The 25,456-nt window shown below is 37.5% G+C and overlaps 2 protein-coding genes across 2 annotated transcripts in view; both read left to right on the top strand.

Annotated features, from left to right (window-relative positions):
* Nucleotides 1-15,858, top strand: part of slc24a3 (solute carrier family 24 member 3) — a 75,390-nt gene extending 59,532 nt beyond the window's left edge. Inside the window, exons 5-18 of the mRNA XM_083539469.1 lie at nt 2,797-2,871; nt 3,459-3,543; nt 3,669-3,772; nt 7,532-7,606; nt 8,891-8,916; nt 9,109-9,162; nt 9,252-9,379; nt 9,512-9,672; nt 10,657-10,927; nt 11,081-11,247; nt 11,339-11,453; nt 11,855-11,967; nt 14,516-14,581; nt 14,752-15,858. Coding sequence (XP_083395595.1) covers nt 2,797-2,871; nt 3,459-3,543; nt 3,669-3,772; nt 7,532-7,606; nt 8,891-8,916; nt 9,109-9,162; nt 9,252-9,379; nt 9,512-9,672; nt 10,657-10,927; nt 11,081-11,247; nt 11,339-11,453; nt 11,855-11,967; nt 14,516-14,581; nt 14,752-14,895 — 1,584 coding nt within the window. The 3' untranslated portion in view covers nt 14,896-15,858. The remainder of the gene's footprint in view (nt 1-2,796; nt 2,872-3,458; nt 3,544-3,668; nt 3,773-7,531; nt 7,607-8,890; nt 8,917-9,108; nt 9,163-9,251; nt 9,380-9,511; nt 9,673-10,656; nt 10,928-11,080; nt 11,248-11,338; nt 11,454-11,854; nt 11,968-14,515; nt 14,582-14,751) is intronic.
* Nucleotides 15,859-19,259: 3,401 nt separating this feature from the next.
* LOC310724965 (uncharacterized protein) lies at nt 19,260-25,075 on the top strand. The gene is made up of 4 exons (XM_083539480.1): nt 19,260-19,978; nt 22,575-22,792; nt 23,026-23,185; nt 23,350-25,075. Exons 1-4 carry the CDS (start codon nt 19,681-19,683, stop codon nt 23,523-23,525), a joined length of 852 nt encoding a protein of 283 aa, XP_083395606.1. The 5' UTR covers nt 19,260-19,680; the 3' UTR covers nt 23,526-25,075.
* Nucleotides 25,076-25,456: the final 381 nt, after the last annotated feature.

The raw sequence follows: 25,456 nt of genomic DNA, 5'->3' as shown, positions 1-25,456 counted from the left end.
AGGCTGTTCCATTCAGGTTTTCTATGGTTTACATCTCCAACATCTTCTCTCTGTTTCCATCTGGCAGCCTTTTTTTTTTACATTCACTCAGTCACACTGTTGCCAGTTCAGAAATGTTAACAAATGGCTTTAAAAACCCAAGTGGACTGTGGGTGTAGGATGGCAACTGGCCTTTAGAGAGACAAGAACAGAGTGAATGGTGTGGCTTAGTCAGTGAGACAGTGTGGCTGCTGTAAATTATGCAGATTTGCAGATCACAGATGTTTTAATTGATATACAATTGCTGAGTTTTATAATCGCATGTTTTCTATTTCAGCACAGTCATGCATGTTCCTAAACCAGACCAGTAAGTTGTTTATGTAAAATATGTTTGCGGTCCCTGTAATGGACTAGTTTCAATGAGGTTTTAACATGACCCTGGTTAGGTTAAGGTGGTTTTCTGAAGAATATGTGAGAGTTTGTTATTGTATTAGCAACTCTGCTGCTGCAGGGGAACTGTAATGGAAACTAAACACAATGACACATTGGATGGCTTTTCAACCAATGGTTATACTGGATGCTGGTGGGTTTCTTGCAAGTGCATAGTTACCATTAGTATTGTTGCTTCTGGTAATACACTCTCCAGCTTTATTTAATTAGTTCTTATATGACAGGAGTCACTTAAATGTCATACTACATATCATGCTGTATTATTTATGCATTGTATGTTGCATTGCTTTGTTTTATTTAAAAAATAATAATTATTATTATTTAGTAAAACCTGTGAAAATGGGTTTATTTTTTATTTTTGTACTGCCCCATGTGCTTGAAAAGGAACTGAACTGATTTTATACTGGTGTGTATTTAGACTATTGGATTGGTGTGACAAATTGACTGGCACCAGTCATTTGGATTTGTTGATTTACAGTATGTATGTGTATATATATATATAATATATATATATATATATATATATATATAATGTGTGTGTGTGTGTGTGTGTGTGTGCGTGTCTATACTCACTCTATATGTATTTGTATGCAAATTAGAGACATTTTTAAAGATTAATAAACAAAAAAATATACAAATATGTGTATATTTCTAATTAAATAACACCATAAATTAATTGGTGCATAAAAATGCTGAATTAACATATTCTTTTGCTACTTAAAGGCTGTATATAGTCCTGCCAGTCTAAATCCGTTTGTGTGACTTGATGTACGAATTTTCATAATTGACAGATAAAGACTTAAATGCACTTCATGTGGCTCTTGAAGTCCTCTGTGGGCTCATGTGACACTGCTGTTATGTGGTGCGGTGTAATTAACTTTTTGTGCAGTTAGTGAGCAGTTACTCACAGGAAACTTTTCCATACTTCATTTATCTTCATGGTATTTACTTTTTTCAGGATAAGAGTGGGGTTAATTACATAACAGCAATATTTTGTGTGTGTGTGTGTGTTTTAATCAGATTGCACACACTAATTGTTCTTGTTTTTGGTCAGTACTGCTGAGATTTCGTTTAAATATATACATTACGGTCTGTTAGCATGTGTTATGTAAAGGTCCACAGGGCCACTATACATTTGGAAAATATCAGGGTTTGGGTGAGGGGCTTTTCCATTTAGGTCACCTGCCTAACAGGGTTGGACCTTGTTGTGACAACAGGAAGGTGTGTGTTTGATTCTATCTTAAAAAAAACCTAAGTCAAATGGTTAGCCGTTATTAAAGTTAAGGGTTAAAATTAGATGCAGACATGGAATCCATTAGTTGCAGCGATCATTATGTTCATAGAAGGTCCTCACAAGCATAATAAAATAACAATTGTGTGTATGTGCATGTGGGAGCATTGTAGTGGTTCTAAACCTAATTTAAAAGACCTAATCCACTACTTTTTTATCTTTCCACTGCACTTGTACATTTTGTCTTGTTCATTTCCTCCCAACCACAAATATATAGAGGAACCACTGGCATATAAATGTGTATTTACATTTCTAGGTGTATAGAGAAATGCTGCACAACCTCACTCAGAGACTTTGCTGATGCCATTGTATTTTAGAACAAGCAGATGTTGAACTAATCCCACATACACACATGTGCCTGCTGTGGGCTCAGCTCTGATATAACCACACATTCTCAGAAATGGCCAGTGTTCTCGGCACGAGTGTGAAAACTTGTGTATGTAATGACGCTGTTGGCAGCATGCTCTCAGCGTATGCGACTCTTTTGAAATGTTTTGTAACCATGAGATCATTAATTTATATGCAAGTCATAAACTGAGGTTTAAAAAAAGCGTCACTTGTCCACCAGAAAGACACCAAAGCCAGTCTAATTCCTTATGTAATATTTCCACGAACTGTGGCGTAGCAACAGTCTGTTGGAGTGCATCTGTGTATCAAGCTGCTTTCTTATGTTGGATGGCAGACCACTCAGCAGGTTGTAAATAAAGCCCACAGAGCACATACTGCAGGATTTAGCTATTTGTTTGATCTAAATTACTATTGATATTACTGTCCCAGCATTGCGTTTATATATATATATATATATATATATATATATATATATATATATATATATATATATATAATTTTTATTTATTTTTTTAAAGAAAAATATTCTAACCGAAATACTGTATAAGGAATGATCTTTTTGTACGGTATTTGCTGAGCACCTGAGGTAAAAGTATACACCGAATTTTACAAAATGTAATGATAACAAAGCTTAAGACAAGTTCCTGCACAACAGGAATTTTGCATTGTATGTGGCGTTGATTACGTACAGTAGTTTGAATGAATTATCTGTGTCCATTTTTCTAAAGGCTATGTACATGTTCTACGCCCTGGCCCTGGTATGTGATGACTATTTTGTGCCATCCCTGGAAAAGATTTGTGAGGTAAATTATTTAATACATTTACAAAACGAATAACTAGCTAGTGTTTGGTTTTTATTCAAGCATAAAACATTGTCGTTATTTGTGGATATAAGGGTATACAGTCGATAATAGAGTGCAGTGTAAAGAATGGAGCATGTTAAATATCAAGGCATTTCCAACCACTTTTGTCCAAAATTAAACTTAACATCCTCATACCAATTTTTGCCAGACACAATTTGAAATTTCCTATACCTACTTTAATATCAATAGGTTACTTTGCCTAGTGGCTAAATTCAACTGACTGAATTATTTTATCTGCACACACACACCCCATCTGTGAATGGAAAACCTACTGTACTGCTCTGTACATATTTGAGAAATACATATACATTTGATACATACAACATAAGAGAAATTATAGGGACTGACTTGACACCAAGTCACACAGATTAATTGATGTTATTTTATTTATTTATTTTTACATTTATTCTGCTGTTCTTGGATTACTATCAGAATACTAAGAATATTTCTGCCACATTCACAATCACAATGTGTCTCATTACTTAAATATGTGCCATGCTTAAATTTGAGTGTTATTTGTGTTTCAGCGCCTCCATCTCAGCGAGGATGTGGCTGGAGCAACATTCATGGCTGCTGGCAGCTCAGCGCCTGAACTCTTTACCTCTGTCATAGGTAAAAACATGCTGCTGTCATGCTTTCACTTTGTTAAAGCTTCTACCTTTAATGGCAACATAACTAACTGAATTTTGTGTGTGAGAGACTTTAACTGTGCTGCAAACTCTCCTCTATATGGCTAGGAGTGTTTATCACCAAGGGAGATGTGGGAGTCGGAACAATTGTAGGTTCTGCAGTCTTCAACATCCTGTGCATCATTGGAGTATGTGGGATCTTTGCAGGGCAGGTAAACGTATTTATTTTTCGGCCTATTCTTTTGGCAGAGGCTAAAATCAAGGCATAAATACAACCGTACGTTATAGCTGTTAAAGTGATACACATGCAGCTATACTACAGTATGTGTTCAACAACCGACCAGAAAAATGCAGGATAGAAAGTAAAGACAGAGCGGAGATTAACAGGATTGAAGCAAGTAATACAAACACTCAACATGAAGTAGTAAAATTAATGTATCATACAGGATTACAAAATAAACAGGATTACGCTGCAAAGCGTAAAACTTAACTTATACACTTGAACAAAGGTCATTAATCACATCAAAAGGAAACAGCACAGAAAGTGAACACACTCGGACGGAACGCACAGTTTACATAGAAAGTTGTCCGAAGGAAATCAAAAGACAGGTATTATGCGAAACATTTCAGACTCCTTTGTTCATTTCGCCTCCCTTTTTTTTACCTGGCTGGATCTGTCCCCGTGGACATTTGCAACAAGAAACTCTGTACCGACAAATTGAATAATCTCATTCACTCTACAGGAGTTTGATCGGTTGCAATGCTGAAGGGATGAATGTGTTATTTTGAGAGGGGCTGCTGAGAGTTGTTATTGTATGTACATATTATTTGGCTGTGGTAGTTACAGACTAAAAATGTATTTGTGTCTTTAAATGCAGAGGACAGTAAGGAGCAGCTATAGCAGGCTACTTTCATAAGTGCAGTCTTGTTAGGTTAGAGTAATCAGAAATAAGGATTTTTCCTGGCAAATTTAATTAACTCTCTGACATTGAAACAGTCATAGTGTAAATAGCGTGCTGTTCTCATTCTCGTGAGGGTGTAGTAGTATATAGGAGTGTAAGGCACTGAGAGGAAAAGTCACATAACACAGCCTACACTGCAGTAACATTAGCCTGCTCGATGATTCATCTGCAAAATGATTGTTTACCACATCTGTGTTTAAACTGTGTTGGAGAGAGTACTATGTAGTTTCTTGGAGTCAGATTATTGTGGCATTATGACTGCCAATATGGATTGTAAAACAATGCCAATATCTGTCTGTATCTGTTTAGTGCTCCAAATATTCATATCTGTGTCTTGGTTTGAATCTAAACAGAAAGTGGGTGTGGTCTAAACCAAAGAAACTGGAGGAAAAGTGACTTTGGGGGTTTTTTTTGTTGCTTTTTTTGTTTAGTTTTTTTTTGCAAAACTATTATTTTTCTTTCTAACTGCTTGTGACTTTTTTTTTTAACAAACTGAGCTGGTTCTATTTTGTGGTCTCTCTCCTCCCACACATTTCATATCTGTCTATTCACCCATATAAAAGAAAAAAACATGCTAAATACATTAATCTTTCGGTGCATCCAGATGTCCTGGTCTAAACTAAATATAAAATATGAATATAAAGCATGAAAATATAAATATAAACCATGAATAGCATGCCTCCTATTTGGATCCGTCTGTGTTTCTTTTCTAACACATTAACTGTTTCTTCCAAATAATGTATAACTATTCAGTGTCCTACACAGAATATGCAGCATGAAAAGTTTTGTGACAGTTTTAGTTCACCCCCTTTACCCATGGTCATATCTACATGCCTTCTCTTCTTTTCATGAAAACAACAGGATGTTGACTAATTCAAAGTGCTGAGACCTGTTTTTTTGTGTCCTTTTTTCATCCTGGCCACATTCCTTCTCATTTACACCCACACACATAAGAAACTGACCTCACAGAGATTGAACTGCCTAGCAAAGGTGCATGAATTGCTGAGCAAGTGCACATCGTGTGTGGTGTTAAAAGCCCTCCACTGCAGTGCAACCTCTGGTCACCATGACAACGCTGACAGCGACATTAGGTACCTGGGTTGCCGTGGTCCACCACTTCCACCACTCAGGCTTCAACTTCGGCTGCTTTATATAGCAAGCATATACACTACTTCAGCATCAGCATTACACACTTTAATAGCTTGCGCCTTCCCTTCACTCACCAGATCCCGACCAGAAGTGTGGCTTTGTATGGTATTTACTGCTTCACTACTGATCTGCAGACTGTCCCTTTGTAGTTTAAAGCAATTTCCCTTAGAATAATCACATAATCTTGGTTAAATGGATCTGGAACTGAATCATGGTGGTTAAAAGAAAACGCAACCCAAAAGCATATAAAAATAATCTTTTTCAGTCGTCGGTTGATGTGAGAATCTTTCAGTTGTATGTCACACTGACATCGTAGAGTGAAATTTTTGTGTTACAATTGTGTTTAATAGGAAAAAAAATGAAAAAAATCTCATGTCACACAGGATTAGTGGCCAAGTTTTACTGTCTGTAAAAAAAAAAAACATTCAAAAAAACTTCTTGCAATTTTCTTGGGATGTTCACTGTCATGTTATGAGAAATATGCATGTTCACACATATCCACAGACGAAGAGTAGAGGGAGGTTGACAGAGTAAGACTACATCTTTATCAAACAGGATTAAAAAAAAACTTTTTTTCCAAAAACAAACCATTTTCTTTTCTGACACATTAAGAGGGCTTTTTTTTCCAGTAAAAATCAAGCTATTTTAAAAAAAACTGTTCCAAGTTTATACATTTGAAAGCACCATTTTCACGCTGTAGTGTGGACTGGAAAAATCTTTTTGTAACCAATAACATATTTTAATTCATGATAGAATTAAAGCAGGAAAAAAAAATAAAAAATGCCAATGTAAATTAAAATTGTTTTCAAATATAAAAAATATTCAGAACTGGCCTGATTAATGTGGATGTAGGCTAAAGGACAGGGTCAGGGTCTAAATCAGGGGTCACCAATGTGGTGCCCGCGGGCACCAGGTAGCCCACAAGGACCACATGAGTAGCCCGTGGGCCTTTTCTAAAAATATCTGTTTCCTACTTTGTTAAATCATTGTTGATACTTATTATGAGAAATCATTAACATGATCAGTGTCTTTACATAGATGAATATCATTAATTATTAATAATAACATATAATAAAAGGTAAATTGAGCAAATTTGTTATTTCAGATCAGACTGAAAACTGTGTATCAGACTGGTAGCCCTTCACATTAATCGGTACCCAAGAAGTAGCTCTCAGTTTCAAAAAGACTGGTGACCCCTGGTCTAAATACTAGTTGGTGCCACTATCAGCACCCAATTGAAAACTAGGAAAGTTCGGAAACTGTTGTAAAAAAAAGGCCAACAAGTTGATTGAAAGCTTCAACTCAAAAGTGAATTTATCATTTCATGGTAAAATAAATCCTATACAAATGCCACTAAAGTTCACGTGCTAATTATAAAGATTTACAAGTCATTCAGGGTGGATTTCTACTTTATGGGAAGGCATAAAGGGCTGTGTGTTCAAACGTGATTGCAATGTAATATGTGCTGGGTGACATTTAACTATGCATACACGCACGCACACACACTTACTCAAGCAAACTGACTTTATATAGACAGATATAAAAAGAAAGAATCATGATGGATGAAAAGCTACATGGATAAAATGTAATATGACCTACCTGAATGAACATAGATTGAAAAATAAACACGCTGCAGAAAAATTCATACGCAGAACTATGTCAAGATCAATCCACTCATAACTCTTTCTCAATTTTTTGCTACAGTGAAAACCCTTTTCCACCTGCTGTATAAGCTTATCATGAAACATCAATTTACTCAATATGTTACTTTGCTCTCAACTGTCTGCAACTCGTTTGGATACTTTGATGCTCACTACATTCTCACTCTCTCTTCCTTCCTGGTCTTTCCCTGGTCTGCAGGCTGTGCGTCTCTCCTGCTGGACACTAATGAGGGACTCCATGTACTACACTATCTCAGTGACCACTCTGATCGTGGTGAGTAAAGGCTCTTAGGAGTTTCTTATGCTCCTCTCAAGCTCATGACTCTTCTCACACAGAAAGAGAAGAGATTCAAGCAGCTTTCCCTGGAGGCCCATACACTCCTCCACATGTCTCTTTTCTACACACCCAGCATGATATCCGGAGTCGAGCGATGCAAACACTTCTGCGAATCGCGTTATATACACATTGCATTGCTGTTTTAAAGTAGTTGCTCTGAGTACATTTGACTTATTATACACTTGGACTGTGTTGAATAAACAATAATTATGTAAATATGAGTTCAGTACAAATTACATTACATTTTGTGAAGCTACATAAGTGGCCTGCTGTGTTCTTTGAATGAATAGGCCAAAAAAAAGGGTGTTTTTCTGTTTTCTGTAAACCGAATTGCCATTAAATCCGCCAGACTGATATTGTGCAGGTCCTGTTTGTGCCACCAAAACTGCTCTGACTCCACCAGATCTCCGAATGACGTCTACAGTACCTTCTTCCATTGCTCCATGGTCCTCGTGGAATGCTAATTTGTTCATTTGTTGCTTTCAGTGGTGGACAGGGGTCAGCACGGGCACTCTGACTGGTCTGACACATTTCTACCAGAGTCAGCATTAACTTTTTCTGGAAAAATAAGTTGATTGGAAGACATAGTCCAGCCTTTGTTACCCAAGCACATCAATGACCCTGTTTGGCTTTTTCACAGGCTTTTGGTCTTTCCTTGGCACTTTTCCTTATCTTTCCCAATTCCCTGCTGCAAACATATCAACTTACTGCCTAATATATACTCTGCTTTGACAGGTCACATTCTATGGAGATATTTAATGTTACAGTGTTATTCACTTCACCTGTTAGTGTTTTTGTGTGTGTGTGTGTGTGTGTGTGTGTGCGTGCGCGTGCGTGCGCGCGCGCGCGTGCGTGTGTGTGTGTGTGTGTGTGTGTGTGTAAGTAAAGAAAAGTGCAATATGTAAAAACTCATTTGACATTTATAGTAACTTCAATAATATGTTCAGATCATATTTGAGAAAGCTGTATATTACAAGGAAGGCCAAGGAGGAGGTTCATGGATGTGGTGAGGGAAGACATGCAGGTAGTTGGTGTGAAAGAGGCAGATGTAGAGGACAGGGTGGTATGGAGACGGATGATCCGCTGTGGCGACCCCTAATGGGAGCAGCCGGAAGAAGAAGAAGAAGAAGAGAGTATATTACTGCCCCCTGGTGACAAATTAGAGTCAATACAGTTTATTTTTTCCGTCTGTTTAACGTAAACATGTTTTTCTTTTTCCAGTTTATCTATGACGAGAAGGTTACATGGTAAGTCAGCTTCATAACTTCACAGTAAATTCTTTATTGTGTATATTACATTTTAACAGATTAAACTTAGCTTTACAGTATGATATATTTATTACCATTTCAGTTATATTTTGGAGCGATAGTTTAATTGATTTGTGCTATAAAGACTTATACATTATATTTAAATCAAAAATTGTGTGTTGCTTTTTAAAGGTGGGAATCACTTGTCCTGATTTTGATGTACCTGGTGTACATTTTAATAATGAAGTAAGTTTACTGGTCTTTTTCAAAGTCTAATTAAATGTGTAATAAGTATTTTTGCTAAAACGTATTTTGATTACCGCTACGTCACTCAGGTGTAACTCCTACGTGGTGCATTTTTTTGAGCGGAGAAAGAAGAAAGCTACAAACTTGGGAAATGGTACAGCGAGCAGCACAGACCTTGATGAAGGATGTGATGCTACGGCTGTGCTACTTAAAAAAGGTAACAATTATAAATTACAATCAATAAATAATGTATTAGTAAATATTATTATAAAAACAAATCCTGTCATGTTTAAGTAAAGATTAGGAGGGTGGATGTTTCCACTGTGTTAATCTTTTCTTCTGTGTGCAGCGAATTTCCACAGGAAGCCGTCAGTACTGATGGTGGATGAGTTGCTGTCTGCGTACCCACACCAGCTCACCTTCTCTGAAGCTGGCATGAGGATCATGATCACTAGCCACTTTTCTCCACGCACCCGACTTACCATGGCCTCCCGCATGCTCATCATGGAGGTCAGGAGCACCCTTCTGGAACTCACAAACTCGCACATGCAATTTTACAAACATTAATCAATTTCTTCAACACAGCAACTAATTTTTTTGTATGTGTTTTTGATACCTTATACATACACCTTGCTATTTTGTTTACTTAAGTAAGTAAAGGAATACGTCTTATGCTTTATACAGTATGTACATAGGAATATATGCGTACTATTCAGTTATAAAATGTATATTATTTATTTGGATTTATTTGGATTTTGTAACTACATTTAGGTAAAAAAAAATGTCCCCTGGTGGTCTAGTGGTCTAGTGGTTAAGATGCAGCGCTCCCACCGCTGCGACCCGGGTTCGATTCCCGGTCAGGGAACCATCCCCAGCCACTCTTAGTGCCGGTCCCAAGCCCGGATAAATTGGGGAGGGTTGCGTTAGGAAGGGCATCCAGCGTAAAACATGTGCCATATCAAAAACGTGCGGAGGATCCGCTGTGGCGACCCCTAACGGGAGAAGCCGAAAAGAAAGTTAGTTATTTAGGTAAAAAAAAAATTAAAAACTGTATATCGGGAACCATATGCCATTTACACTTGTATTACAACTAGTACTCCAAATGTTTATTTATTTTTTCATTAAATCAGTATCTAAAGCTGAATTGGTTTTAATTAGGGGGGCCTGTACTGTGCAAACATTTTTGTAAAGCTTAATTTTTTTTTTAATTAATGAAAGGTTTTTTTTGTTTTGTTTTTTTTTCCCACAGAGCAGGATATCCTAAAATATTTATAAACCTTACTCTGTAAAGTAAATTGTCATTGATGCAAAAAAAATTATAATAATAATAAATAAATAAATAAAGGTTGCAACAGTTGCAAAAACAGACACATGCTGGTAAACCTAGACACCGGGAAAGACTGTGAATCACTCAAGTCTCTAAGCCTGTTGTAAAAAATAAAAGGTGGTGTAGATCAGCAGATAGATCGGTGTGTGTTTTGCGTATGTTTACAGAGGCAGCGTCTTATCAACGGTCATTTCAGCAATGGTGATTCAGAGGTGACCGTCAAATTTCCTGTACGGCGTGGCATGGAGAACGGCATAGTGGGTGTAGAGCGAGGCTTGAATACATGGAGGAATGGGCATCGTGATGATGACACACGAGGGGCAGATCCTGGCACTGATACAGAGAATGAGAACGAGGATAATGAGAACAATGAGAATGATGAAGAAGAGGAGGAGGAAGATGAGAATGAAGGACCCTTGGTTCCTTTCCATTGCCCAGGTAGCTTGTAATTGCCTGATTAAACACAAAAACATGAGTAATGGCATCTTCTATTCATTGATCTTCTTTCATTATTTGTCTCTTTCTTTCTCTCTGTGTGTGTGTGTGTGTGTGTGTGTGTGTGTGTGTGTGTGTGTGTGTGTGTGTGAGAAGGAGGCACGTGCAATAAGGTGAAGTGGCTGTTGGCATGGCCGCTGAGTCTGCTGCTTTTCCTCACGGTACCCAACTGTGCCTCGCCTCGCTGGGAACGCTGGTTCATGGTCACCTTCATCACCTCTACAATGTGGATCGCCGGCTTCTCTTACATCATGGTTTGGATGGTAAGAACACCTTCTTCCTACTTCATTTCTGTTTCATGATTTAGATTTTTTTTAATACTAACACTAACACGATGTTATTCTTACTGTTTAGGTCACAATCATCGGTTTCACGTTGGGCATTCCAGATGTCATCATGGGAATTACATTTTTGGCCGCAGGCACCAGCGTCCCTGACTGCATGGCGAGCCTTATAGTAGCTCGGCAAGGTGGGCTCAAGAGAAACTAGAAATAATCCAACAAATTGTCAAAACTGGTCATATGGACCATCTTTATTTCATTCTTAAGTAATTCTAGTCCATCGTTAATAATTAAGATTTTCTTGACTTCCTAATAATTTTTGATTAGGAAAACAGATGTACTTTAGATGTTAACACACAAAAAAAAGTTGAATCAGAATAATTTTTTATATATATATATATATATATATATATATATATATATATATATATAAATCTTGGATGCCACTGACGATTACAGATTAATTGTAAAGTGTATTAAGGAAGTTGTTTTGGGTGGATATTTCTTTTAAGGACAGATTTAACTATGTATTGTTAACTGCTGGTTATTTAGATGCTTTCATTTTTGTTTTTCTTATATTGTTTGCCAGGCCTAGGCGACATGGCGGTGTCTAACTCCATTGGCAGTAATGTTTTTGACATACTGGTTGGTCTGGGGCTGCCCTGGACTCTTCAGACTCTCGCTGTCGAGTACGGCTCAACAGTGAGTAACCAACAAATATGATTGTTATAACATAACCAACAGAATGTGCTGTTTATAATGTATGAAATCCTGTATATGATGAATTTTCTCACATTATAGCCACAATATAATGAACAAAGGTAAGTACACCCCTCACATTTTAGCAGTCAGTGTAGAACGTATTTTCTCAAGGGACAATAGTATAGAAATTAAACTTGGATATATTTTTGAGTAGCCAATGTGCAGCTTGTATAGCATGGACTATGATGTTTGCGGATGATATTGTGATTCGTGGTGAGAGTAGGGAGCAGGTTGAGAAGAGCCTGGAGAGGTGGAGCTACACGCTGGAGAGAAGAAGAATGAAAGTCAATAGGAGTAAGACGGAGTACATGTGTGTGAATGAGAGGGAGGGCAGTGGAGTGGTGCAATTTGGGTATCTGTAAGAGTGAAAGGTAAAGTTTATAGGTCTGTGGTGAGACCTGCGATGTTGTATGGTTTAGAGACAGTGGCATTGAGTAAAAGACAGGAGGTGGAGCTGGAGGTAGCAGAGCTGAAGATGTTGAGGTTTTCGTTGGGAGTGACGACGATGGACTGCACATGCAGGAGGTTTTGAAGACAAGGTGGGGAGGCAAGATTGAGGTGGTTTGGACACGTGCAGGGGAGGGACATGGGGTATAACGGTAGGAGAATGTAGAGGATGGAGGAAAAGAGCAAGACCAAGGAGGAGGCTTATGGATGTGGTGAGGGAAGACATGCATGTAGTTGGTTTAAAAGAGGCAGATGTAGAGGAAGGGGTATTGAAACAGATGATCCGCTGTGGCGAACCCTAGTGGGAGGAGCCGAAAATAGACGAAAAAGAATGGGCAGTTTGTATAGCAGTACAGATTTATTGTTTGTGGTCAGGTCTGGAGACATACTTGACCACTCCCTCAGCTTCACCTTCAGCTTCATCTGCAAGGCAGTTGTCATCTTGGTGGTGTATTTGGAATCATTAATATATTGGAAAATTGCCATTCGGCCCAGTTTCTGAAAGGAGAGCATCGTGTTCTGCTTCTGAGACATAGCACGAGGACTAAACTTCTTTGAGGGACCCTTGCGAGGCCTGTTCTGAGTGAAACCCGTCTTGGAAAACCTCTGTATGACTCTGACCACAGTGCTGTAACTCAATTTCATGGTGTTATTGATCTTCTAATAGTCAAGGCCTAAACATCCAGTGGTCAGTATGAGAGAATTGTATTTAAAGCACAAAATTTTAACTGCATTAATACAAGATACACAAATTTGTATGGTCCTGTCACGTAGACAAAAAATTTACATAATAAATAGTTCATGCAGATTTGCATGGTTACACAGTGTACAGCCAATAATAGCTGTATGTTGAGCCATACATGTTTTATTTTCAGAGGACAGTAAATGTGTACTGTTATAAAAGCTGCACATTGACTACTCTAAACTATATCCAAGTTTCATTTCTCCAGAAGAGGGTTGCTGAAATGTGAATATATATATATATATAAAAATTTCTTAATGTAGGAAGATGAGGGAAGAGTGATCACAATGCAAGAGAGTTAGAAGAAGGATGAAACTCCTTGCATCCAAGAGAAACATTGTGTACACCTGTTAGATGACTTTGAAAGTTCTTGTCTACTCCTTGCAAATGTTCAGAATGTTCCACCGCTCCTCTTACACAAATACAGAGAGCTTATTTTGGAAGCGATGTGCAGCCAATCTGTTTTGCCGGTCTGTCGGTTTCTGTTAAAGCCCAGTCCACTTGGAAGATACATGACATTCTGCTGATTTAACCAACACCTTAAATTTTCTTTCTCCACATTTAGAAATAAATACATCCACTTGTTTTGAGCAGTAGATTTTCAACAGATGGTGTGCATTCAGGTTTCAAAGCCTGTGTGATAGGAAGTAATCTCTCAGTGTTGTTATGAATTGTGTTCCCCATAAGCCACTGCACATCATGGGACTATGTCACATGTCACAAAAACCTTATGTTTTTGTTTTTTGTTGTGTGTTCGTTTAAATGTGTGCATGCTAATCATTTTTTTAGACTTGCATCAGCTTTCTCTTCAATAGGTGTCACAGCCAGAAATCAGGGACTGATATAACGTTTATCAAATTCTCACCCAGTGCTTAGACTAGGCTGAGCACTGGACTCAAATAACTTCACCCACTGAAAGAGTTTCATACAGTATTTAGGCCAGTTATGTATAGAGAACTATATATAGTAAGGTCACCCTGTAAAGATTTTCCTAGGTCAACGAATACTGTATTTCAGAATTTTTCTTTTTTGGGTGGATATTTATTTCAAGGACAGATTTAACTATGTATTGTTAACTGCTGGTTATTTAGATGTTTTCATTTTTGTTTCCGTATTTCAGATTTTTGTTCTTGCACAATGTGGTCTGTAGTTTGAGCACTACAGGGATAATGGTTGTACAGTAAAAATCCTAATCCATTTGGGTTGTGGCACTAAGATGTGCATGTTGTGTTTTGTTGCTCTGTACCAGTAAGAAAAGACTAATAGTAACTAATATTTAAATCTCTTTGTTTTATTAAGATTCATCTCAACAGCAAAGGTCTCATTTTCTCCGTTGGACTGCTCTTAGCATCTGTGTTTCTCACGGTAAGACATAAGAATTGATGGATGGGTAGATGGATCGATGGATCGATTTATTTATTGCTTGTGGCAACTTAGAATGTGATATTGTTTCTGAGTATTTTTGTATTTGTCTTCATATAGGTCAATTGATAAAGCTGTTAAAAGAATTCAGAGCTGATGATTCTGTCTTTCAGGTTCTGGGTGTTCATCTGAATAAGTGGACCCTGGACAGACGTCTTGGCTTTGTGTGTCTCCTGATGTATGCTGTTTTCCTGTGTTTCTCCATCCTTATTGAATTCAATGTCTTCATTTTTGTCAATCTGCCCACTTGCCATTGACACCACTTTTCTTGATCACTACCCTCTCTTGGTCGGTTTCCATGAGGACTTGTCATTCCTTGTCTAAGGAAAGTCTGACCTGTCCTTTATGAACACTTTCTTCTCGATCCAGTAAATCCTCCCTTTTTTCCACTTGTGATGGAGCATTCGGTTAATGGCTTTGGACAGTGGAAAGAGGAAAGGAGAGGAGCACATATGCATGTTGGATCTGTTCAATGATGCAAACTTCTCTGACAGGACCGGGAGATGGACAAAGATGACTACTGCCTGGTTTGATGTGAAAACAAAAAGGTTTGAAATTTTTATATGAATATTATTAACTGAATTGTTATTGAAATAATTTAGGATTTTGTGTGTGTGTGTGTGTGTGTGTGTGTGTGTGTGTGTGTGTGTGTGTGTGTGTGTGTGTGTGTGTGTGTGTGTGTTTTGACTCATTTTTGATTTATTAGCTGCTAAATTGGCTAAAACAAGTCTGACTGAAGACAATGATGTACTGAGCACTTATGGATACACAGAATTTATGATTTTGAAAGATCTCTTAAGAGATACTTTAGGAGTAGCTGAAAGGTACTGGTGACCTGTTACATATTCTTATGGACAATACTAATGTGGTTAATCATGTGACTGGAGATTATCATGGGCATTAAACCCAGACTGTGTAGGTTAAACCTCCCTTACCAGCTCTGTCTGGATGCCAGGGATCATCGAGAATGGAGGATTTTTAATATGATCATAAATAAGAGTATGTTTAATAATTGACCAGATGACTAGTAGAAAAGCTTGAAAGGTTGCAGTACATGAACAGATAATGGTATTTATAGTTAACTAGCTCTGGATATATTTTCCCTTTATGGTCATGGTGAACATGTAAGTATCATTGCTACATGGTAGAATAAACTTTCAGTCAGGGCTGTACTGTAGTCGTCTTGCCAAAACTAAACTATTTATGGTAACATTGAAAAAGATAATATGTTGATGCTGATATAAGAAATGTGTTCAAAAATGTTTTTTATTCATTATTTGTTTTGCCAGTTACTCTGTATATATGGAAGCAGAGATTTGTCTATTTATTAATTTATTGAAAACTATTTATGCACATTAATTTTGTATTGTAGTCCTAAAACAATCCACAGCTGTCCCAAAGAAAATACCAGTTTCAGCCACGCTTTGTCACTTTATCTTCAAAATGTATTTTTTTTTTTTTTTTTTTTTTTAATGAAAGCTTTTTAGCATGCCAGAGTGGAATGACCAGTGTGAGAGGTCAGCAGACAGTATGTGTGTTTTACTTAGTGGTTCACTCTGTTCAGTAAAAAAGATGTCCACCATGAGGACCATGCAAACTCAAGTAGCTGATTAGCAGGTATACATCCTGGTAAAATGACGCTATTGTCTTAGATTATAGAATTTCAGCAAACACATATTTTATGCAGATAATATGAATCCAAACATCATCTTTATATAAAGGAAGGCTCATATGTTCAGACTGTTTTTACACAACCTAATTGGATCATCTGGGTGGGAGAGTGTCTTCACTTGAAGATGAAAAACATCGTTATCATGAATCTGCCTGAGAACTGTGAATAGTGGAACAGCATCTGTAAAGCTATGAGCTGTATCTCATCAGAGGGCTTAAAAGACTTTCAGTAGCTCTCCAAATCCAGCTACAATAACACAACCCAAGTCCCTCTGTCACAAGGCACATTATCTGAATATATATATATATATATATATATATATATATATATATATATATATATATATATATATATATATATATGGTCTTTACATGGTCTTGCTGTTTATGTCTGAACAGGAGAATTTAGCTAAAATAAGCCTAACTGTAAAAACAGCAAAGTATTTTTAACACAAAGAAACTTTGTACTTTATAATGCAAAAATGTTTCAAGAGGTTATCCGCTATCAAATTGAGGATGTGCATCAACTTATTTGATATGTACATAGTGTAGCTCATAAAGCTCATTTTTTCCAATTGTACACTGTTAACTTTTAAGAGTGCTTCTTTCTAGTTACAATTTCTGCCATATCCTTTTCCTTTTGCTACTTTGGTAGAAAAATCTGAAAAGATCATTATTAGATTTGCCATATTGATAAATGTGTTGGTGTATTACTTTGTAGGAGTGCCATTCTCTCTTCCCAAAACAACAACAACAAAACAGCAAAGGCAGTAGCAATAGGTCCGATCAATGTGTGTCATTTGTTCTTAATGAATCATTTGCTTACTCCAGATAGAATGTATGGTATGGAACTGTTTTTTGTTTGTTTGTTTGCTTGTTCGGTTATTTTGTTTTTGGACTATAAGGGTTGTTCAGTATTAGTTAGTTATTTTTTTTGTGGTTCTGTTGTAAAAGGTTTATTTGACACTTGAAGGCAAACAGGGTTCAAGTTAACGATCCGGTTTTATTTATAATGCAATAATGATACATGTGTGCATACAGTGTTTTTTCTTATTTGTCCTGAAAATAATACACTTTACAACCTTCTAGTTTAGTTACATAATTCAGTCAGTCAAGGAAAAGATTGCAGATTGATTTTTTTTGTTGTTTTTGTTATTCTTTTGCTTTATTTAACATGTACACAACAGCATCAACTTTGGCATTTAAAATGAACATGCTCCTTAATCACTTAATTTCTGTCATTACAACCTTTAAAATGCTACTTTCACATTTTACTTACGTTCTCTAAGCCTTATTCTGTCAGAGACAGGCTACTACACTGATACAGTTCTTGTGAGCTGTGCTAAAAGGCCAGTGCCAGTTAAAAATCATCGTTTTTAGTATTGTACTTTGCTGCTGTTCCTTTATATACACAACAATCACACTGATTAAAAGCAAGGACAAGCACAACTTATTACAGCGTTCTTATAACATTTCCACTGCATATATTCTAACCAGAGGTGAGAGAGGTGGTTTTTTTTGTTTGTTTGTTTCATTTCTTTAAATAAGATCAGTGTTTCTGAACACTCAAATGTGATACTTACATGGTGGCGCATTGCTGATGTACATATATACATATATGAAAATGTATTTATATTTTTTGTTGTTACCTGTATATCTGTTAACTATATTTTCATAGATACTGTATGATGTTTGGGTCCTCATTTGTGTTTTGCCCTTCGGTTCGCTAGTCCGCATGGAGATATTTTAATATAAGAAAACTGTTTATTATTATTATTATATATATAATGGTGGGCACTGATGCAAAGCAGCTGTGGAATTAGACCTCTTAGATCATTGCATGTTTTTCAGGTGAATACTGCTGGATCTTTCGATTCGTTAATGACAGTGTCAGTCCCAGGTTAAGTCAGGATCAAAGGTTTATACAATATGAGACAAAATGAGAAAGAATTGTTTGCTTTATGTACTAAAGTATTTTGTTCAGGTGATTCAAGTGTATATCAGAGTACATTTTTGCTACTCCAACTTAAATAAAACTGATCTTTGTTAAGGCCAAAAAACTTTTTGCTCTACTGATTATTATTAATCTTCATGTTGTAACCACCTACAGTAAAATACTTCAAATACAAGCACGCATGAAATGACTGGGATCTTTTTTTTCTTCTGTGAATCTGCAAAAGGAATGCTATCGTTGGGCTCAGACTAAGTGGGCTCAATTAGTTACTCCGACTCAGCTGATGGGTAAGGAAGTTCAATGAAAGGAGGGAAACTGCAATACGGCAGTGAAGGTTCTGTTCCAGCCCCAAACTGCAAAAGCTACAGTTCTTTACTGTTTCCATTTTAGTTCTAGAAATATTTAAGATTGTTACTAATGTAGATTTTTTCCTGAAATATTTAACAATAAGACACAGCGAATTAATGCTTTTACTGCTATTAGATAAAGGGATGTTTTTTAGGTATAAACGATATAAGCAGTCAAAGAAGATCCTCAAGCCACCATGTGGTCCCTAAAGAATGTAGGATTTAAAAATATAAGGCTGGACACTTTGGACAAAATTCATTCATCATTCAAGTGCTGAACAGCCGATTTGTGCTTTTGAAGGTTTTTGCAAATATATGTATATTAACATACACAAACATTTATTAATATATTTTTAAATTATGGTTACAATATTGACATACAAAAGTGCAATGCGTAAATGCAAAGTAGCACAATATGCTCAATTGTAATAGTAAGAGTAATAGTATATTAGTGTAATAGTAATTGTGTAACTGGAAAAAAAAAATAATTGCACGATAAAAAATTACACTATTATATGCACTCTGCACTGCCAGGTAATGTCCCTGGACTGTAGGTTTGGACAGAAGAAAGTAATTGATTAAAGGTTCCCTATATGGTGCATCAGGGGTGCACGTTGCCCTTGAACTACACAAATGCAGGATCTGTATGGGGCTGAACAGACTGCAATGTGTAACAGCACAGTTCCGGGTTCTCCAGCCTTAAATCTATACAGAGAACCTGCAAAAAATTTAAATAAATCGACTGTACGGGAACAATTCTTACAGTCCTTAATTGAACCTGAATTTTGGAAACATTTTGCCCTAACATTGCCTTGTAGTCTCGGTTGTGTCCCGTATTCGCGCCGGTGCTTTCTGGGAATTGTATTTTCTGCAGGTTCTGGAAACGTTGCAGTGACGTTGCGGTAACGTGACGTAACGTTAGCGAGCTGGAGGCAGTTTGACAATCACTTCCGCCTGTTTTTCTTCGCAAGTCTTTGTGATATAGGTTGTAGCCAACAGAAAAAAAGGGGGTTATGTGCTATAAAGTGTTTTGTTCTCTGGTGAATAAGAAGCTCGTGTAAATAAAGCTGATGGAGGGCAGTAATGGGAGCAGCTCGAAGTGGGCGATGGAGCGGCGGATGGAGGGGCTGGTGAACAAACACATGGCAGACATGGCACTGGAGACACTTCAGCAGCGACTCTCGGCCGTGTCCCAAGAAATGAACCATTTGTCTGCTGAAATATCCAGACGGGAAGACTCGAAGAGGGTTCAGGATTTCCCGCGGCGGACCGAGCCGCACTTCCTGGTCGGCTCCTTCCCAGAGTCTTCTAACGAAGAGCCAGTGGACGAGAAAAAGTTGATGGCAAACACATCCTCATCCTCAGCAGGTAGGCGGGAAGAGGAGTGCACTGAGGTTCATCCTGCAGCTCACCGCACACCTTTACACTTAACAACGAACAGACCCCTGCCTTCTTATAAACGACAATCATTTACTGCCATAATAATGACCTTTAAAGACTAGAGATTGGTTCAGGATAGTAAGATGTTTTACAAGAAATAAACCTATTACAGTTTCTGCCCTCAACAACATTGTCCCATCATTACTCTCCAATAACAGTATGTCTCAAAATGTGTGTGATGTGTTTATTCCCCTTATACCACACACTGACACACACTTCTTCTACTTCTTCTTTCGGCTGCTCCCGGATCATCACAGTGGATCATCTGTCTCCATACCCCCCTGTCCTCTACATCTGCCTCTTTCAAACCATCTACCTGCATGTCTTCCCTCACCTCATCCATAAACCTCCTCCTTGGTCTTCCTCTTTTCCTTCTTCCTGGTGGCTCCATCCTCAGCATTCTCCTACCAATATACCCCATGTCCCTCCTCTGCACATGTCCAAATGATCACAATCTGGCCTCTCAACACAAATCACTCCTGTCACTCTTCTCCACCCTGCCTGCACACTTTTCTTCACTTCTCTAACACACTCTTCATTACTTAGCATGTTGACCCCAGGTATCTGAACTCATCCACCTTCTCCACCTCTTCTCCCTGCAACCGCACCACTCCACTGCCCTCCCTCTTATTCACACACGTGCTCTGTCTTACTCCTACTGACTTTCATTCCCCTTCTCTCCAGCGTATATCTCCACCTCTCCAGGCTCTTCTCGACCTGCTCACTACTCTCACCACAAATAACAATATCATCCGCAAAAATCATAGTCCACTGAGACTCCTTTCTGACCTCATCCGTCAACCTGTCCATTTCCACTGCAAATAGGAAAGGGCTCAGGGCCGATCCTTGATGCAATTCCACCTTCAAATTGAACCCGTCTGTTTTGTCTACTGCACACTTCACTGCTGTCACACTGTCCTCATACATGTCCTGCACCATCCTCGCATACTTCTCAAACACACCTGACTTCTTCATACAGTACCAAATAACAAATAATACCAATAACACTCCTGGTTAAAAAAAAATTGTCCAAACTCGAAAATGGCAAGTACTTTTAATGGTCCTGACAATAAATAATTGATCAGGACGCAAACAAGAATTAAACAAGCAGATAAAGCCACTTTGTATGGGATAGATTTCCAGTTTTTCTTTAGATTTCTTTACATGCGTATGCCATGTTACATTTTGAAAGATGTCAGTGAATTAAGTAGTTGATGTGTAGTTAGAAAATGTCATGAACCCCGACAAATGTAAACATTTTAATCATGGTTTTACCTTTGTGAACAAAAAGACAAAATAAGTGAATCTCCCTTTTTCTAGCGTTTTCAAGGAACAGTTCAGTGCAGTAAAAGTAAACATGCAAAATGATTGAAATTGAGTTAAATTTAATACAATGGAACATAACATTGCTAAATAGTTCCTGTTTTTACTTGCATTGTATTCTGAAAACGTACTGACTGTTACAAAGCAGTAACTTAAGAATCCTTCCACGAATATTTATATCTCCTTAAAAACATGTCACCACATTAACAATTCTTTTTTTTCTTTGGTAAATGACAATATATTTTGTTCAGTAATGGGCTTCGATTACGTGGAGCGTTTGCATGGGGGAGTTACTATAAATGAGTTGTTTCTGTGTAAGTACTCGTTTACTCCTATTTGAATGAGTGTATGAATATAAACGTTATTTGAATGACAGCTGACTACGGAGCGGGGCTGTTATAGAAAATTTATCAACACGTTCTGACCAATCACTTACAGAATTTAAATGTTGTACTGATTACCATTAAAAATTATAATTACTGTTATAAACTACAAGAAATATCCATTTTGAAATGTGTGAATGGGTAAAACATGCTGTCATATCTGATAAATTGTGAAATTTCCTTAACACTTGAATGCGGGAAGTAAAATATACAGTACATGGACGAAAGTATTGGGACATTTGACTTTTCCAACCATATGCGATTCTCTCTGAAAATGTTACCACCATGTTGAAGGCACTTTACTAAACTAGGAGACACAAACGTGTTCCATCATGACGGTTCCATCCCCTGGTCACAAAGCCGTCTACATGAAGATAAATTGATTTACTTGAGTTGGAGAGGAAGATCTTGAGTGTCCTGCTATAGAGCTCTGACCTCAACCCACAGAACACCTTTGGGATGAATTGGAACACTGAGTGCACCCCAGGCCTCCTGACTCTACATCAGTACCTGACTTTACTAACACCCTTGTGGCTGAATGAGCACTCCAAACTCTAGTGAAACATCTTTCCAAAAGCATATATGAATCCTGTGGCCAGGTGTCCACAAACTTTTGTCCGTATCATTTATAAGTAAATGTTTACATCTACATTTTAAACTGATTTGTGCATCACACTTTATTTTCACAGGTTCAGCTTGATAATTCCACAGAATTGCTTATTTTTGCACAATCGATGAAGCTCTCTGGAAGAAATAAAAAAAATTCAGCTGGTAAAGCGCTGATCGTAATCATGTCCTTTTACGTTTTAAAACACTAGAAACTGCGTCTCAAAGAAAAATCATCTCACTGCTGCTGGAGATAAAAGAAGAACAACAGAGGCAGTGGGCTGTACTGAAAGACCTTCAAGTAATGATTCAAGGACACATGTGTGAGGAGGATGTTGAAACTCTGGAAATAGATCTCCCGCTACAGACAATGGAACAGCTTGATGAAACAGAGAGATATTTGGAGAACGATGGAGCACAGAAAAGAATGGTAAAAATCCAATAAAAATATCATCTGAGATTTGGTTCATTTATGTTGCCTGGCATTTTTAAACCTTGTAGTACTTTTCGACTTTACGTTATGAATCATAAACATGTACCTGTCTCTCATACCTTTCATGCTACTATAAAAAAAAAAACTATTTAAAAATATATATATTTGTTGTATAGTTTATGTATCACAAATTATTTGCTCACATTTGTATGCCTTCTGTGTAACTCCAGGTGTCTCACCTCTCCCGGATGGGTGGTGCAACAGTGGATGATGCAGTTAGACGTTTGATGCAGGCAGTTTTGTCTTTTAGCGTTGGTTCCGAGCTAAACTGGGTTGGTCGAGGACAAAAAAGGAGCTTTAGAAATACCAGACTACAGGGAGTTTTGTTTCGTAAGTATTCATGGGAAATGTTGTTTATGTACGAGAAGATGGTATCGTTTCATAAATTTGAAGGCTAAATAAAACGTGCATTGGGTTTGTGATGTTTGAGTGCGATTAGGTCCTATGTTACTAGTACTAGTATGTGTTACTAAGGTTTTTCACACTGTGTACAGGAGCGTTAAAGAAGACCCCTGTAGGAAAGGAGGCCACACACCACCAGTTTGCAGACGTAGTAAAGAAGTGGCTACGATTTGCTCCATTCAGACAAGGAGGCAGTGGGCGGAGACAGCATTACAAACCTCCTGTAGAATTCATGTGTCCTAATTATAATACTGATACAGAAGGGTGACAATAGTGTCTTATCTTGTTTTCAAACACATTTCAAAAAGTAATATTCCAATAAAAAAAAAACACGTTTTGTTTCAATGTGAATTAGGATTTTTTTTGTCTGTTTGTTTGTTTGTGAGACTTCTAAAGGAAGATCTTCTATTTGCTGCTCCCAATAGGGGCCGCCACAGTGACTCATCCGTCTCCATACAACCCTGTCCTTTACATCTGCCTCTTTCAAAACCAACAACCAGCATGTCTTCATTCTTCTACCTATGTACCCCGTGTCCCTCAATCGCACCTCCCTCACCTTGTCTCCAAAACGTCCTACATGTGCTGTCCCTCTAATAAACTCATTTCTAATCCTGTCCATTCTCGTCACTCCCTATGAAAATCTCAGCATCTTCAGCTCTGCTACCTCCAGCTCCACCTCTTGTCTTTTAATCAATCCCACTGTCTCTAATCCATACAACATCGCAGGTCTCACCACAGTCCTATAAACTTTCCCTTTCACTCTTGCAGATACTCTTCTATCACAAATCACTCCTGCTATCACTCTTCTCCACCCACTCCACCCTGCCTGCACTCTTTTCTTCACTTCTCTAACACACTCTCCATTACTTTGCACTGTTGACCCCAGGTACCTGAACTCCTCCACCTTCTCCACCTCTTCTCCCTGCAACCACACCACTCCACTGCCCTCCCTCTCATTCACACACATGTACTCTGTCTTACTCCTACTGACTTTCATTCCCCTTCTCTCCAGCGCATATCTCCACCTCTCCAGGCTCTTCTCAGCCTGCTTACTACTCTCACCACAAATAACAATATCGAGACTTCTAAAGGAAGATACAAAAGGAAAATGGATCTCACTGGATTCTGTAAAGTGTAGACAATTTTGTTTATGTCCTAAAGCCATTTAAAAGCAGTACATATTTTGGTTTTCTGAATAATTAAATGTTTTCATTTGTTTAGTGATTATGTTCACTATCATTATTTACATAATACATAATAGTTGGAAGACGTATTCTGGCTTTACTAGTTTTACTCGCCTATATTCTTATAAACACAATTTAATTGAAATGTCATTCGTGAGGCTTAAACTTCACACTATATGATTGTCCGGATGTGTGAAGATCATAAGTGCCTTTCTAAAAAATTGACAATAGAGTTTGTCCAGGGCATTATTCCATATGATTATTCCATATGAGAAGACAACATAAAACATTCTGTTAATGATTTTGTTAATGAACTCATTCAAGCATCAGAATGAATAGAGATTATTTTGCTGACTTTCATTTGATTTCCTTATGATCTTATCCTTGTGCAAGCCATATATCTAGCAGGCTTTTTAAAAATGTACAGAAGGTGTTTTGGGGGAAGAAAGATTTAAAGGAGTAACTGATCTTTTGAATGAGTGTTTCTAGCTAAATCTGGTATTGGAATTATAACTCTAAAATATAATTAAGGGTTATCAGTATGAATGATAATCTGATCACTAGTAGAGCAGTAGGCAGTCAATGGATGTACATTTGTTTCTGCATTTTACTTAATTAAAAAAATCAACAAAGAGTTTAAGGCTGTTATTTGACTATATTGATGCAGACTTGCATGTTACACCACATATTTTGATTATATACTTAATCAATTCACAGAGATATGTTTGTAAAATATTAATGCTCTACACATTTATTGGTTTACTAATGCACACCTTATATTAATTGTCCTACCATTGAAGACCTAATGTAGGCTACCAAACTATATAAATTATATGAATAAAAGTAAGTCACCAATCAGCATCACCTTGAAATGAACCTTGCGCTATAATGCTAAAGGCAAAACAATATTTTTTTTATTCATTTTAGTGAAATTGGTGAGACAGTGGGTAGCATCATCTCAAAACAACAGGATCCACAGTTCAATCATGAGCTCAGGTTATTGTCTGTGTGGAGT

This window comes from Silurus aristotelis, assembly GCF_946808225.1.
Source record: "Silurus aristotelis genome assembly, chromosome: 4".
In the NCBI taxonomy this organism is placed as follows: domain Eukaryota; kingdom Metazoa; phylum Chordata; class Actinopteri; order Siluriformes; family Siluridae; genus Silurus; species Silurus aristotelis.
Note: the sequence above shows the minus strand (reverse complement) of the source record. Positions and strands in the feature narration are given on the sequence as shown.

Coding starts and splice junctions, on each gene's coding strand:
- LOC310724965 (XM_083539480.1), top strand. CDS start 19,681: ATGGAGGGCAGTAATGGGAGCAGCTCGAAGTGGGCGATGGAGCGGCGG. Junction 22,793..23,025: donor ATGGAGCACAGAAAAGAATG/GTAAAAATCCAA, acceptor GTGTAACTCCAG/GTGTCTCACCTCTCCCGGAT. Junction 23,186..23,349: donor ACTACAGGGAGTTTTGTTTC/GTAAGTATTCAT, acceptor CACTGTGTACAG/GAGCGTTAAAGAAGACCCCT.